The sequence below is a fragment of the Haliotis rufescens genome, unplaced genomic scaffold (genome assembly GCF_023055435.1).
Source record: "Haliotis rufescens isolate VD_foot unplaced genomic scaffold, xgHalRufe1.0.p SCAF_13, whole genome shotgun sequence".
In the NCBI taxonomy this organism is placed as follows: domain Eukaryota; kingdom Metazoa; phylum Mollusca; class Gastropoda; order Lepetellida; family Haliotidae; genus Haliotis; species Haliotis rufescens.
The window spans coordinates 18155554-18169877 of NW_025963813.1; the positions used below are offsets into that span (position 1 = coordinate 18155554).

Consider the following 14324-nt stretch of genomic DNA (forward strand, 5'->3'; position numbering starts at 1 on the left):
ATATGTGTTCTTGCATAACTAACGTGTAGTTGTAAGCTGATATGTGTTCTTGCATAACTAACGTGTAGTTGTAAGCTGATATGTGTTCTTGCATAACTAACGTGTAGTTGTAAGCTGATATGTGTTCTTGCATAACTAACGTGTAGTTGTAAGCTGATATGTGTTCTTGCATAACTAACGTGTAGTTGTAAGCTGATATGTGTTCTTGCATAACTAACGTGTAGTTGTAAGCTGATATGTGTTCTTGTGTTCTCGGTGTGACGAGCAAACGCCACCCGACCGCCCTTCTTTCAGGAACAGGAGCATGCATAAAGAGCATGACATGTTTCCACCATCAAGGGGCATTAGGGTAGCCTTGTGGTTATAGTGTAGGGTGGGTACGCCAAGCGCCTGGGGTAGATTCTACAATGTGTGAAGCTAAAACCAGCATGAAAAACAACTCACTCACTTACTGTTTATGAAAAAGAAGAAAACATTCAATTTGCATCTTAAACAAGCCCATACAGTCTGTAGTGCAGATCTTAGTGTATACAATCCCATACAGTCTGTAGTGCAGATTCTAGTGTATACAAGCCCATACAGTCTGTAGTGCAGATCTTAGTGTTTTCAAGCCCATACAGCCTGTAGTGTAGATCTTAGTGTATACAAGCTCATACAGCCTGTAGTGCAGATCCTAGTGTATACAATCCCATACAGTCGGTAGTGCAGATCCTAGTGTATACAGGCCCATACAGTCTGTAGTGCAGATCTTAGTGTATACAATCCCATACAGTCTGTAGTGCAGATCCTAGTGTATACAAGCCCATACAGTCTGTAGTGCAGATCTTAGTGTATACAAGCCCATACAGCCTGTAGTGCAGATCCTAGTGTATACAAGCCCATACAGTCTGTAGTGCAGATCCTAGTGTATACAAGCTCATACAGTCTGTAGTGCAGATCCTAGTGTTTACAAGCTCATACAGTCTGTAGTGCAGATCTTAGTGTATACAAGCTCATACAGTCTGTAGTGCAGATCTTAGTGTATACAAGCTCATACAGTCTGTAGTGCAGATCCTAGTGTTTACAAGCTCATACCGTCTGTAGTGCAGATCCTAGTGTACACAAGACCATACAGTCTGTAGTGCAGGTCCTAGTGTATACACGCTCATACAGTCTGTAGTGCAGATCTTAGTGTCAACAGGCCCATACAGTCTGTAGTGCAGATCCTAGTGTATACAAGCCCATACAGTCTGTAGTGCAGATCCTAGTGTTTACAAGCTCATACAGTCTGTAGTGCAGATCCTAGTGTATACAAGCCCATACAGTCTGTAGTGCAGATCCTAGTGTATACAAGCTCATACAACCTGTAGTGCAGATCCTAGTGTTTACAAGCTCATACAGTCTGTAGTGCAGATCCTAGTGTATACAAGCTCATACAGTCTGTAGTACAGATCCTAGTGTACACAAGCTCATACAGTCTGTAGTGCAGATCCTAGTGTACACAAGCCCATACAGTCTGTAGTGCAGATCCTAGTGTATACAATCCCATACAGTCTGTAGTGCAGATCCTAGTGTTTACAAGCTCATACAGTCTGTAGTGCAGATCCTAGTGTACACAAGACCATACAGTCTGTAGTGCAGGTCCTAGTGTATACACGCTCATAGAGTCTGTAGTGCAGATCTTAGTGTCAACAGGCCCATACAGTCTGTAGTGCAGATTCTAGTGTATACAAGCCCATACAGTCTGTAGTGCAGATCTTAGTGTATACAATCCCATACAGTCTGTAGTGCAGATCTTAGTGTATACAAGCTCATACAGTCTGTAGTGCAGATCCTAGTGTATACAAGCCCATACAGTCTGTAGTGCAGATCCTAGTGTATACAAGCCCATACAGTCTGTAGTGCAGATCCTGGTGTATACAAGCCCATATAGTCTGTAGTGCAGATCCTAGTGTATACAAGCCCATATAGTCTGTAGTGCAGATCCTAGTGTATACAATCCCATACAGTCTGTAGTGCAGATCTTAGTGTATACAAGCCCATACAGCCTGTAGTGCAGATCCTAGTGTAAATAGCCCATACAGTCTGTAGTGCAGATCTTAGTGTAGACAATCCCATACAGTCTGTAGTGCAGATCCTAGTGTTTACAAGCTCATACAGTCTGTAGTGCAGATCCTAGTGTATACAAGCCCATACAGTCTGTAGTGCTGATCCTAGTGTATACAAGCCCATACAGTCTGTAGTACAGATCCTAGTGTATACAAGCCCATACAGTCTGTAGTGCAGATCCTAGTGTATACAAGCCCATACAGTCTGTAGTGCAGATCCTAGTGTATACAACCCCATACAGTCTGTAGTGCAGATCCTAGTGTATACAAGCCCATACAGTCTGTAGTGCAGATCCTAGTGTATACAAGCCCATACAGTCTGTAGTGCAGATCCTAGTGTATACAAGCCCATACAGCCTGTAGTGCAGATCCTAGTGTATACAACCCCATACAGTCTGTAGTGCAGATCTTAGTGTATACAATCCCATACAGTCTGTAGTGCAGATCCTAGTGTATACAAGCCCATACAGTCTGTAGTGCAGATCTTAGTGTATACAATCCCATACAGTCTGTAGTGCAGATCCTGGTGTATACAAGCTCATACCGTCTGTAGTGCAGATCCTAGTGTACACAAGACCATACAGTCTGTAGTGCAGGTCCTAGTGTATACACGCTCATACAGTCTGTAGTGCAGATCTTAGTGTCAACAGGCCCATACAGTCTGTAGTGCAGATCCTAGTGTATACAAGCCCATACAGTCTGTAGTGCAGATCCTAGTGTTTACAAGCTCATACAGTCTGTAGTGCAGATCCTAGTGTATACAAGCCCATACAGTCTGTAGTGCAGATCCTAGTGTATACAAGCTCATACAACCTGTAGTGCAGATCCTAGTGTTTACAAGCTCATACAGTCTGTAGTGCAGATCCTAGTGTATACAAGCTCATACAGTCTGTAGTACAGATCCTAGTGTACACAAGCTCATACAGTCTGTAGTGCAGATCCTAGTGTACACAAGCCCATACAGTCTGTAGTGCAAGTCCTAGTGTATACAAGCCCATACAGTCTGTAGTGCAGATCCTAGTGTATACAATCCCATACAGTCTGTAGTGCAGATCCTAGTGTTTACAAGCTCATACAGTCTGTAGTGCAGATCCTAGTGTACACAAGACCATACAGTCTGTAGTGCAGGTCCTAGTGTATACACGCTCATAGAGTCTGTAGTGCAGATCTTAGTGTCAACAGGCCCATACAGTCTGTAGTGCAGATTCTAGTGTATACAAGCCCATACAGTCTGTAGTGCAGATCTTAGTGTATACAATCCCATACAGTCTGTAGTGCAGATCTTAGTGTATACAAGCTCATACAGTCTGTAGTGCAGATCTTAGTGTATACAAGCCCATACAGTCTGTAGTGCAGATCCTAGTGTATACAAGCCCATACAGTCTGTAGTGCAGATCCTAGTGTATACAAGCCCATACAGCCTGTAGTGCAGATCCTAGTGTATACAACCCCATACAGTCTGTAGTGCAGATCTTAGTGTATACAATCCCATACAGTCTGTAGTGCAGATCCTAGTGTATACAAGCCCATACAGTCTGTAGTGCAGATCTTAGTGTATACAATCCCATACAGTCTGTAGTGCAGATCCTGGTGTATACAAGCCCATACAGTCTGTAGTGCAGATCCTAGTGTATACAAGCCCATACAGTCTGTAGTGCAGATCTTAGTGTATACAATCCCATACAGTCTGTAGTGCAGATCCTAGTGTATACAAGCCCATACAGTCTGTAGTGCTGATCCTAGTGTATACAAGCCCATACAGTCTGTAGTGCAGATCTTAGTGTATACAAGCCCATACAGTCTGTAGTGATGATCCTAGTGTATACAAGCCCATACAGTCTGTAGTGCTGATCCTAGTGTTTACAAGCCCATACAGTCTGTAGTGCAGATCTTAGTGTATAGAAGCCCATACAGTCTGTCGCGCAGATCCTGGTGTATACAAGCCCATACAGTCTGTAGTGCTGATCCTAGTGTTTACAAGCCCATACAGTCTGTAGTGCAGATCCTAGTGTATACAAGCCCATACAGTCTGTAGTGCAGATCTTAGTGTTTTCAAGCCCATACAGCCTGTAGTGTAGATCTTAGTGTATACAAGCTCATACAGCCTGTAGTGCAGATCCTAGTGTATACAATCCCATACAGTCGGTAGTGCAGATCCTAGTGTATACAGGCCCATACAGTCTGTAGTGCAGATCCTAGTGTATACAAGCCCATACAGTCTGTAGTGCAGATCCTAGTGTTTACAAGCTCATACAGTCTGTAGTGCAGATCCTAGTGTATACAAGCCCATACAGTCTGTAGTGCAGATCTTAGTGTATACAATCCCATACAGTCTGTAGTGCAGATCCTAGTGTATACAAGCCCATACAGTCTGTAGTGCTGATCCTAGTGTATACAAGCCCATACAGTCTGTAGTGCAGATCTTAGTGTATACAAGCCCATACAGTCTGTAGTGCTGATCCTAGTGTATACAAGCCCATACAGTCTGTAGTGCAGATCCTAGTGTTTACAAGCCCATACAGTCTGTAGTGCAGATCTTAGTGTATAGAAGCCCATACAGTCTGTCGCGCAGACTGTTGCAGTATGTGTGAAGTCCATAAACAAGCTATTCATGACAACCCTCAAACATTGTTGCTTACAGTCATATGGTCCAAGATACGTCTTGTGGTACATGCATATGAGGACATCTTTCGCTGCCTGTCTCTGGCTGTATTACATCTGGCTCACTAATGCATTACATGTGTAGTGCACACATTTTTCACATATTTTCGCCATGTTTGACCAGGTTTGACATTATAAAACCATTTACAGCATTTTTCAACAGCTTTCTCTTTAATCAAATTACATGAAAGAGAGCTGAGTGTGAAAGTGGACTCTTCAGGCCCTGAGTCCATATAGTGTGGATCAGGATCCAATACATTATGCATCTGTGTTGTAGGTATTGATTCTTATTTTAGATACCGCTCAGCTGGTGGCTTATTTAAGTAGCAAACCTATTACACAATACTAGTCTCAAATTGGGTCAGGTCAGTTTGACCCACGCTGATGGAAAAACTGTTCTTTTCGCCCCATGTAGTTTTGGGGGCAATTGTTTTCCTGATTTTGTCCTTCTGTTGTTCCAATCTTGCCTTGCTATCTCACCATATCCTCCTATCACCCCCCCCCCCCCCCCTCCCAACACACACACATCAGCACCCTGCTGTCCCCTCTCACCCTTCGTCAGAATCCTGTCTCCCTAACCCCTCCTAGCATCCTCACTCACACCCTGTCTCCACCCACCCCTCGTCCCCCACCAGCATCCTCCCTCACATCCCCCTCCCAGCATCTCCACCCCCAACCCCACATAAGCATCTTCCCTCAACCCCACCAGCATCATCCCTCAACCCCCACCAGCATCCTCCCTCACCCACCACCAGCATCCTGTCTCACCCCACCAGCATCCTCCCTCACCCCCCACCAGCATCCTGTCTCACCCACCAGCATCCTCCCTCACCCCCACCAGTATCCTCCGTCACCCCCCACCAGCATCCTCTGTCACCCCCCACCAGCATCCTGTCTCACCCCACCAGCATCCTCCGTCACCCCCACCAGCATCCTGTCTCACCCCACCAGCATCCTGTCTCACCCCACCAGCATCCTCCGTCACCCCCACCAGCATGCTCTTTCATCACCTCACCCCCACCAGTATCCTGTCTCACCCACCAGCATCCTGTCTCACCCCACCAGCATCTTGTCTCACCCACCAGCATCCTGTCTCACCCCACCAGCATCCTCCGTCACCCCCCACCAGCATCCTGTCTCACCCCACCAGCATCCTCCGTCACCCCCCACCAGCATCCTGTCTCACCCCACCAGCATCCTCCATCACCCCCCACCAGCATGCTCTTCCATCACCTCACCCCCACCAGTATCCTGTCTCACCAACCAGCATCCTGTCTCACCCCACCAGCATCCTGTCTCACCCACCAGCATCCTGTCTCACCCCACCAGCATCCTCCATCACCCCCACCAGTATCCTGTCTCACCAACCAGCATCCTTCCTCACCCCACCAGCATCCTCTGTCACCCCCCACCAGCATCCTCCCTCACCCCACCTGCATCCTCCGTCACCCCCCAGCAGTATCCTCCCTCACCCCCCACTAGCATCCTCCCTCACCCCACAGCATCCTCCCTCACCCCCCACTAGCATCCTCCCTCACCCCACAGCATCCTCCCTCACCCCACAGCATCCTCCCTCACCCCCCCCTAGCATCCTCTCTCACCCCACCAGCATCCTCCCTCAACCCCCACCAGCATCCTCTCTCACCCCACCAGCACGCTCCCTCACCCCACCGGCACGCTCCATCACCCCCACTTGAATCCTCTCTCACCCACCAGCATCCTCCCCCACCCAAACCAGCATCCTCCCCCATTCCCCACTAGCATCCTCCTTCATCCCCCAATAGCATCCTCCCTCACCCCTTCATCTCTTCCCATCAGTTTATCCCATGTTCATAGTGCCCTTTCCATCACAATTGAAAAATTGAAAATATTTTAAATTCCGATTTAAAATTAATGTCATAGAACATTTCAGTGCATATTCTTTGAACATTTTTATACCAAACAAAATATGGAATGCACAGATGTAATTTAATTACAGGTTAATAGTTTAGCAATTGTACCTTCATATGTAAATATTTTGGTAAATTCAAATGTATATTTTTTTGAAAATATGGAAATTCTAATTACTGGAGCATGTTTACGAAGCAGAAGTTTCCTTGTTCCTATTATTTTGATGGAATACCGCATTCTCCGTTGTAATCAAGGCCACCCTTTTATTAAGACCATATGTGTATGAAACTTTTTCAAAATAGATGGGGCATTTAGCCTACAATACAGCACTGTTTACAACACTGACATTACTACAAGGTATGAACTTATTCTGCACAGATGTTAATGAAAATCATATATGACTTCAAGAATGTTTATAGTGTATTTGATAAACTAAATATTCCTAAGTAAGCACTATGACAGACACAAATGTTGCAGCATTCATGCCTAGTGTTTCTCAATACATTCCCGCAAAATAAAATCACTTTTGGGTTCTCTTTCATTCTATTATTGCAACAAATTAAACTCACATAGCTTATTTTAGTGGTATTTTGTTTGTATTGCCATTCATGTTAAAAAGCAGAAAATGGTCAGTCCATCAGTTCTGGATGATGTTGGATTTATCTGTGCCTCCTTGATCAGTGACGGCAATCCATCATGGTTATGGTACTGTTACAGAGACAAATTGATCTTCTTTGATATCATTAGATTTGAACATGATGTCGTTGGTTTGAATGGTCTCCGATGAGATTACACACTAAACCGCTAAATTCTACATCACTGACGAGCATAAACCCCCTCTCATGTGAGTAAGAGGGGGCTCAATACACTGAATTTTGTACAATAATTACGGGTGGTAGTGTGAACAACATAACATGAGTTTAATGCCTTGCCCTGTCTGTATCAAGAATGTATGTATAATGCCATGTATCAAAACTCTATATAATGCCTTGCCCTGTCTGTATCAAGAATGTATGTATAATGCCATGTATCAAGACTCTATATAATGCCTTGCCCCGACTGTTTCAAGAATGTATGTAAAATGCCATGTATCAAAACTCTATAAATGCCCTGTCCTGTCTGTATTAAGACTGTATAATGCCCTGTCCTGTCTGTATCAAGTTGAATAATGCCCTGTCCTGTCTGTATTAAGATGTATAATGCCCTGTCCTGTCTGTATTAAGATGTATAATGCCCTGCCCTGTCTGTATCAAGACTGTATAATGCCCTGTCATGTCTGTATCAAGACTGTATAATGCCCTGTCCTGTCTGTATAAAGACTGTATAATGCCCTGTCCTGTCTGTATTAAGACTGTATAATGCCCTGCCCTGTCTGTATCAAGACTGTATAATGCCCGGTCCTGTCTGTATTAAGACTGTATAATGCCCTGTCCTGTCTGTATCAAGACTGTACAATGCCCTGTCCTGTCTGTATCAAGACTATATAATGCCCTGCCCTGTCTGTTTTAAGATGTATAATGCCCTGTCCGTATTAAGATGTATAATGCCCTGTCCTGTCTGTATCAAGACTGTATAATGCCCTGCCTTGTCTGTATCAAGACTGTATAATGCCCTGTCATGTCTGTATCAAGACTGTATAATGCCCTGTCCTGTCTGTATAAAGACTGTATAATGCCCTGTCCTGTCTGTATTAAGACTGTATAATGCCCTGCCCTGTCTGTATCAAGACTGTATAATGCCCGGTCCTGTCTGTATTAAGACTGTATAATGCCCTGTCCTGTCTGTATCAAGACTGTATAATGCCCTGTCCTGTCTGTATCAAGACTATATAATGCCCTGCCCTGTCTGTTTTAAGATGTATAATGCCCTGTCCTGTCTGTATTAAGATGTATAATGCCCTGTCCTGTCTGTATCAAGACTGTATAATGCCCTGTCCTGTCTGTATCAAGATGTATAATGCCCTGTCCTGTCTGTATCAAGACTGTATAAGGCATTATACAGTCTTGATACAGATCAAGACTGTATAATGCCCTGTCCTGTCTGTATCAAGACTGTATAATGCCCTGTTCTGTCTGTATTAAGATGTATAATGCCCGGTCCTGTCTGTATCAAGACTGTATAATGCCCTGTCCTGTCTGTATCAAGACTGTATAATGCCCTGCCCTGTCTGTATCAAGACTGTATAATGCCCTGTCCTGTCTGTATTAAGATGTATAATGCCCTGTCCTGTCTGTATCAAGACTGTATAATGCCCTGTCCTGTCTGTATCAAGACTATACAATGCCCTGTCCTGTCTGTATTAAGATGTATAATGCCCTGTCCTGTCTGTATTAAGACTGTATAATGCCCTGTCCTGTCTGTATCAAGACTGTATAATGCCCTGTCCTGTCTGTATCAAGACTGTATAATGCCCTGTCCTGTCTGTATCAAGACTGTACAATGCCCTGTCCTGTATGTATCAAGACTGTATAATGCCCTGCCCTGTCTGTATCAAGACTGTATAATGCCCTGCCCTGTCTGTTTTAAGATGTATAATGCCCTGTCCTGTCTGTATCAAGACTGTAAAATGCCCTGTCCTGTCTGTATCAAGACTGTATAATGCCCTGTCCTGTCTGTATCAAGACTGTATAATGCCCTGTCTTGTCTGTATTAAGACTGTATAATGCCCTGCCCTGTCTGTATCAAGACTGTATAATGCCCTGTCCTGTCTGTATTAAGATGTATTATGCCCTGTCCTGTCTGTATCAAGACTGTATAATGCCCTGTGCTGTCTGTATCAAGACTGTATAATGCCCTGTCCTGTCTGTATCAAGACTATACAATGCCCGGTCCTGTCTGTATTAAGATGTATAATGCCCTGTCCTGTCTGTATTAAGACTGTACAATGCCCTGTCCTGTCTGTATCAAGACTGTATAATGCCCTGTCCTGTCTGTATCAAGAATCTCTATCATGCCATGTCCAGGCTACACCAAGAATTGTAGTGCCTCAGACCATTGGCCCATCCTTGGCTAACTGTTGTGTACAACTACCATGTCCTGTGTCCATGGTGACAGTCTCCTTGAAGAAAACCATAGGCCACCAAATAAAGTTAACGTTTTAATATCTAGTTTCCCGAACTTAATGAGAACAACTTCCAGCTAGTGTTCATAGAATTGATACAGTGTCAAGCCCTATGAGGCTTCAGTTGGCAGAAGGCAAGCCATAGCAGTGGCACAAGACAGGGTCTAACCAATCACACTGGTTGATTGTCGGGGACACAGGAAGTTGGCCACAGTACCAGTTTGTTTTCAAACAGAACAATTAACCCACTTTGATTTGGGGAATTAGATAATGTTGCTCTCATTTCCTGCAGTATGGTCTGCAAATACTAAAAGAAGAATGCTAAAAGGCTCAATTATTCCCTGTAACCAAACCTGGTACAAGGTGTCACCACCTGGGATTGACCTTTTGTTGGTGGCAATTACTGCTGCAACTTGAACAGGTTGTGATCACTGTGACAACACATCATCCTTACAAACAATTTCTGATTGGCCAAAAATAACTTCTATTTTAGTATGATGTCCTTGCCAAGGCCTGGGTGTGTGAAAAGTTTTTATCCCCCGCCCAAACAAAGCTGGGGGAGGATATAGAAACGGGCTCCGTCTGTCTGTCACATTTCGTTCCCGGAGTAGAACTCGGAAACCATAAGCGATAACTTTACAGAACTGGTACACACATTCACCATATGATGTAGATGTGCTGTTTGCTATTAAGGTGTCCCCTGAATTTTTAATATATTTCATATAAATTTTTGAAATTTTGACTTAGTCTCTGAACTGAGTGGAAGCAGTGGGTTTCATTTATGGAGCTGAATTCGAAAATTCTCAGAAATATCTTTATGAAATTTTGTACACACATTCACCATATAGTGTAAATGTGCCTTTGGCTATTTATAATACCCCTGAATTTTTCATTTATTTTATAGGAATTTTAAAAATTTGAGACTTAGTCCCTGAAGTGAATGAAAGCAGTGGCTGAAACAATACATAATTTCTAAATGAGTGGGTTGTCCAGTGCTCAAGGATACAAAATATTCTTTGCTTTCACATACTGGAAGATGATTATAACCTTTGTTTATCATAAGAGTCTTACTAAAGCAGATATTTGTATAAAGATTTATGGAGATGTTATACAGCATCTCTTCATACCATATTATCTACAGATTGGACAATGTGTGCGGCGTATAGATGACCTTGTCTTCTTGTTGATCTGTTGATGCATTCTGAATGGTCCAGGGGTTTGCTTGTAGGTAGAGTGGGTCACTGCCATTGGGGCCCAGTCATCAAGGCACTGGAAGTCACTGTGCAGAGTTCTTTCACAGATTTATACTGACTGCGATTCTTGATTTGGTAGAACTAGAGTCATGCACATGGTGTCGACAAAGAGGAAAAACATCCATAACACATTTATGGATTTATCTTGACCAATCTAGTAAGGGTGCACCGTATTACCAGTATATCTGTAAATTGAGGTTCGTCCTTTCCTAGTTACATATCACAATATCATTTTTTAATATTCAGTATTTCGGATGATTTGAAATAGCAATCATGTGTTTAATACTCCCGCATCAAGCAGACAGCCATGATATAACTGAAATACTCCCACAACAAGCAGACAGCCATGATATAACTGAAATACTCCCACATCAAGCTGACAAGCCATGATATAACTGAAATACTCCTACATCAAGCAGACAGCTTTGATATAACAGAAATACTACCACATCAAACTGACAGCCATGATTTAACTGAAATACTCCCACATCAAGCTGACAAGCCATGATATAACTGAAATACTCCCACATTAAGCAGACAGCTTTGATATAACTGAAATACTCCCACATCAAGCAGACAGCCATGATATAACTGAAATACATCAGTAGTATATTGTAAGATAGTACTCCAGTGCCATGTAGATGCTGTTTGGCATATTGTACGGTAGAAAACTTGACAAATACAGATGGTTTGCAAATTACAACCTTATCAAATACACAGGGAAACAAAACCATATGCTCTCATGATTAATTGTTACCGTACTTGTCTATTTATTCTCAAGACATCATTAAAATTCTGTTTATTCTTTAGGGCATTACCTTCCGCTTAAACTGGAATACGTCATTTCATGTCAGCAGCAAATGATTTCCTCCAAATCCTGCATTGTTATTGGTAAATAAAATCACATTCAAATTTGTCTCAGTTATATTTATGTTAGTTCGGCACCAAAATCTGAATGTACAACACAAGGTCTCATCAGTGGATCAATGCTCATTATGTCAATCACTGGATTGTCTGGTCCAGACTCGATTATTTACAGACTGCTGTCATATAGCTGGAATATTGCTGAGTGCAGTGTTAAACAGCAAACAAACAAACAAACAAATGCAAGATTAACAAATCACATCTTGTTTTCAGGAGAAAAACCATATCGATGTAACCAAGATGGGTGCGACCGAGCATTTGCCCAATTGTCCAACCTGCAGCATCATCTACGAAACCATGACGACCAGGTGAAGAAAGCGACCAACAAGCAGTTCAAATGTGTCATCTGCCATCGCAGCTACACCAATGAGAGCAGCCTCAAGTCACACACACTCAAGGTGATTGGTCGGTCCTAAACATGTAACAGCCATTGGGGTTTGGTACTGGGTCTTTTTAAAACTGCTTGTTTTTTGCAACTTTTATCAAAACTGAAGAAGAAGGAGAGAGTATTTTATCTTTTACTTATACATTGTATTTAAGATAGGTTGTCAATCTATAAATGGATACTTGTACGAAGATAACCCGACAGTGTTTGAGGTAGACTAACTGCAGGTTAGATACCTGTTATTTTAATTAGAAAGCAAGTGCTTTAGACAAGAAGAAAGCTTTTAAAATGGTACTGTTGTGGAATGCTTAATACTACATGGGTAAATAGTCCAAAACTATCTCAGAACATCCGAAACGGGGGTCACAAGTAGTGAAAACAAATATTACTAAAGTTCAAGATTAATCACTTATTGACTGATTTAAAAAAATGGTTAAAAAAATACATATTTTGTTTTTTCAAAGATGTGATCAAATAACCCTCCTTAGATAAATAGTAAATTTCACAGAAACCTGTTGCATATATTTTGTAAGTATGGTTTGGGTTTGGTTTGGTTTGTTGTTTAACGCCGCACTCATCAATATTCCAGCTATATGACGGCAGTCTGTAAATAATCAAGTCTGGACCAGACAATCCCGTGATTAATATCATGATCATGCATCGATCCACACAATTTGGATCAATGACATGCATCAACAAAGTCAGCGAGCCTGACCACTCGATCCCATTAGTAGCCTCTTATGACAAGCATAGTCGCCTTTTACAGCCAGCATGGCTTGCTGAAGATCTCTCCAACCCGGTATAAGTATGGACACGTCCCTCCTGCAGATACAGACACTGAAGCATGGACAGACATGATAAGGAAACAGGCGTAATGAGAGTTGCCATGAGACGTATCAGATGTTATAGATTCTTGGTTTCTGTGTTACAGCAGCATCTGCAATTAAGTTCCGGGTTTCAAAATGTTTACATGGGATAACTTTCTTCTAAATTCTTGTGATTCCACCCCTTAATAGTTGTTTCCAATCCTAAAGTTGTAACAACCAACAAATCACCTCAAGAGGACTTGAAAACTCCATAAAAACATACAAATAGGTGGTTGGTGCATGGATTGGTGGGGACCTATTCTAGCCCGGAATCCACACAGTGAGATAAGCATGGGTGGGCGGGGACCTATTCTAGCCCGGAATCCACACAGTGAGATAAGCATGGGTGGGCGGGGACCTATTCTAACCCGGAATCCCCACAGAGAGATAAGCATGGGTTGGTGGGGACCTATTCTAACCTGGAATCCCCACAGTGAGATAAGCATGGATTGGTGGGGACCTATTCTAACCCGGAATACACACAGTGAGATAAGCATGGGTTGGCGGGGACCTATTCTAACCCGGAATCCCGACAGAGAGATAAGCATGGGTTGGTGGGGACCTATTCTAACCTGGAATCCCCACAGTGAGATAAGCATGGATTGGTGGGGACCTATTCTAACCCGGAATACACACAGTGAGATAAGCATGGATTGGTGGGGACCTATTCTAACCTGGAATCCCCACAGTGAGATAAGCATGGATTGGTGGGGACCTATTCTAGCCCGGAATACACACAGTGAGATAAGCATGGATTGGTGGGGACCTATTCTAACCTGGAATCCCCACAGTGAGATAAGCATGGATTGGTGGGGACCTATTCTAACCTGGAATACACACAGAGAGATAAGCATGGATTGGTGGGGACCTATTCTAACCCGGAATCCCCACAGAGAGATAAGCATGGGTTGGTGGGGACCTATTCTAACCCGGAATACACACGGTGAGATAAGCATGGATTGGTGGGGACCTATTCTAAAAAACGGAATCCCCACAGAGAGATAAGCATGGATTGGTGGGGACCTATTCTAACCCGGAATACACACAGAGAGATAAGCATGGATTGATGAGGACCTATTCTAACCCGGAATACACACAGTGAGATAAGCATGGATTGGTGGGGACCTATTCTAACCCGGAATACACACACAGAGATAAGCATGGATTGGTGGGGACCTATTCTAACCTGGAATCCAC

General features: G+C 43.2%; 1 protein-coding gene across 6 annotated transcripts in view; it reads left to right on the forward strand.

Annotated features, from left to right (window-relative positions):
* LOC124132236 (zinc finger protein GLI1-like) overlaps nucleotides 1–14324 on the forward strand; it is a 176894-nt gene that overhangs the window by 147164 nt on the left and 15406 nt on the right. For all 6 annotated transcript variants that reach the window (XM_046496026.2, XM_046496029.2, XM_046496027.2 and 3 more), the window contains one exon: nucleotides 12090–12274. In XM_046496026.2, coding sequence (XP_046351982.1) covers nucleotides 12090–12274 — 185 coding nt within the window. The remainder of the gene's footprint in view (nucleotides 1–12089; nucleotides 12275–14324) is intronic.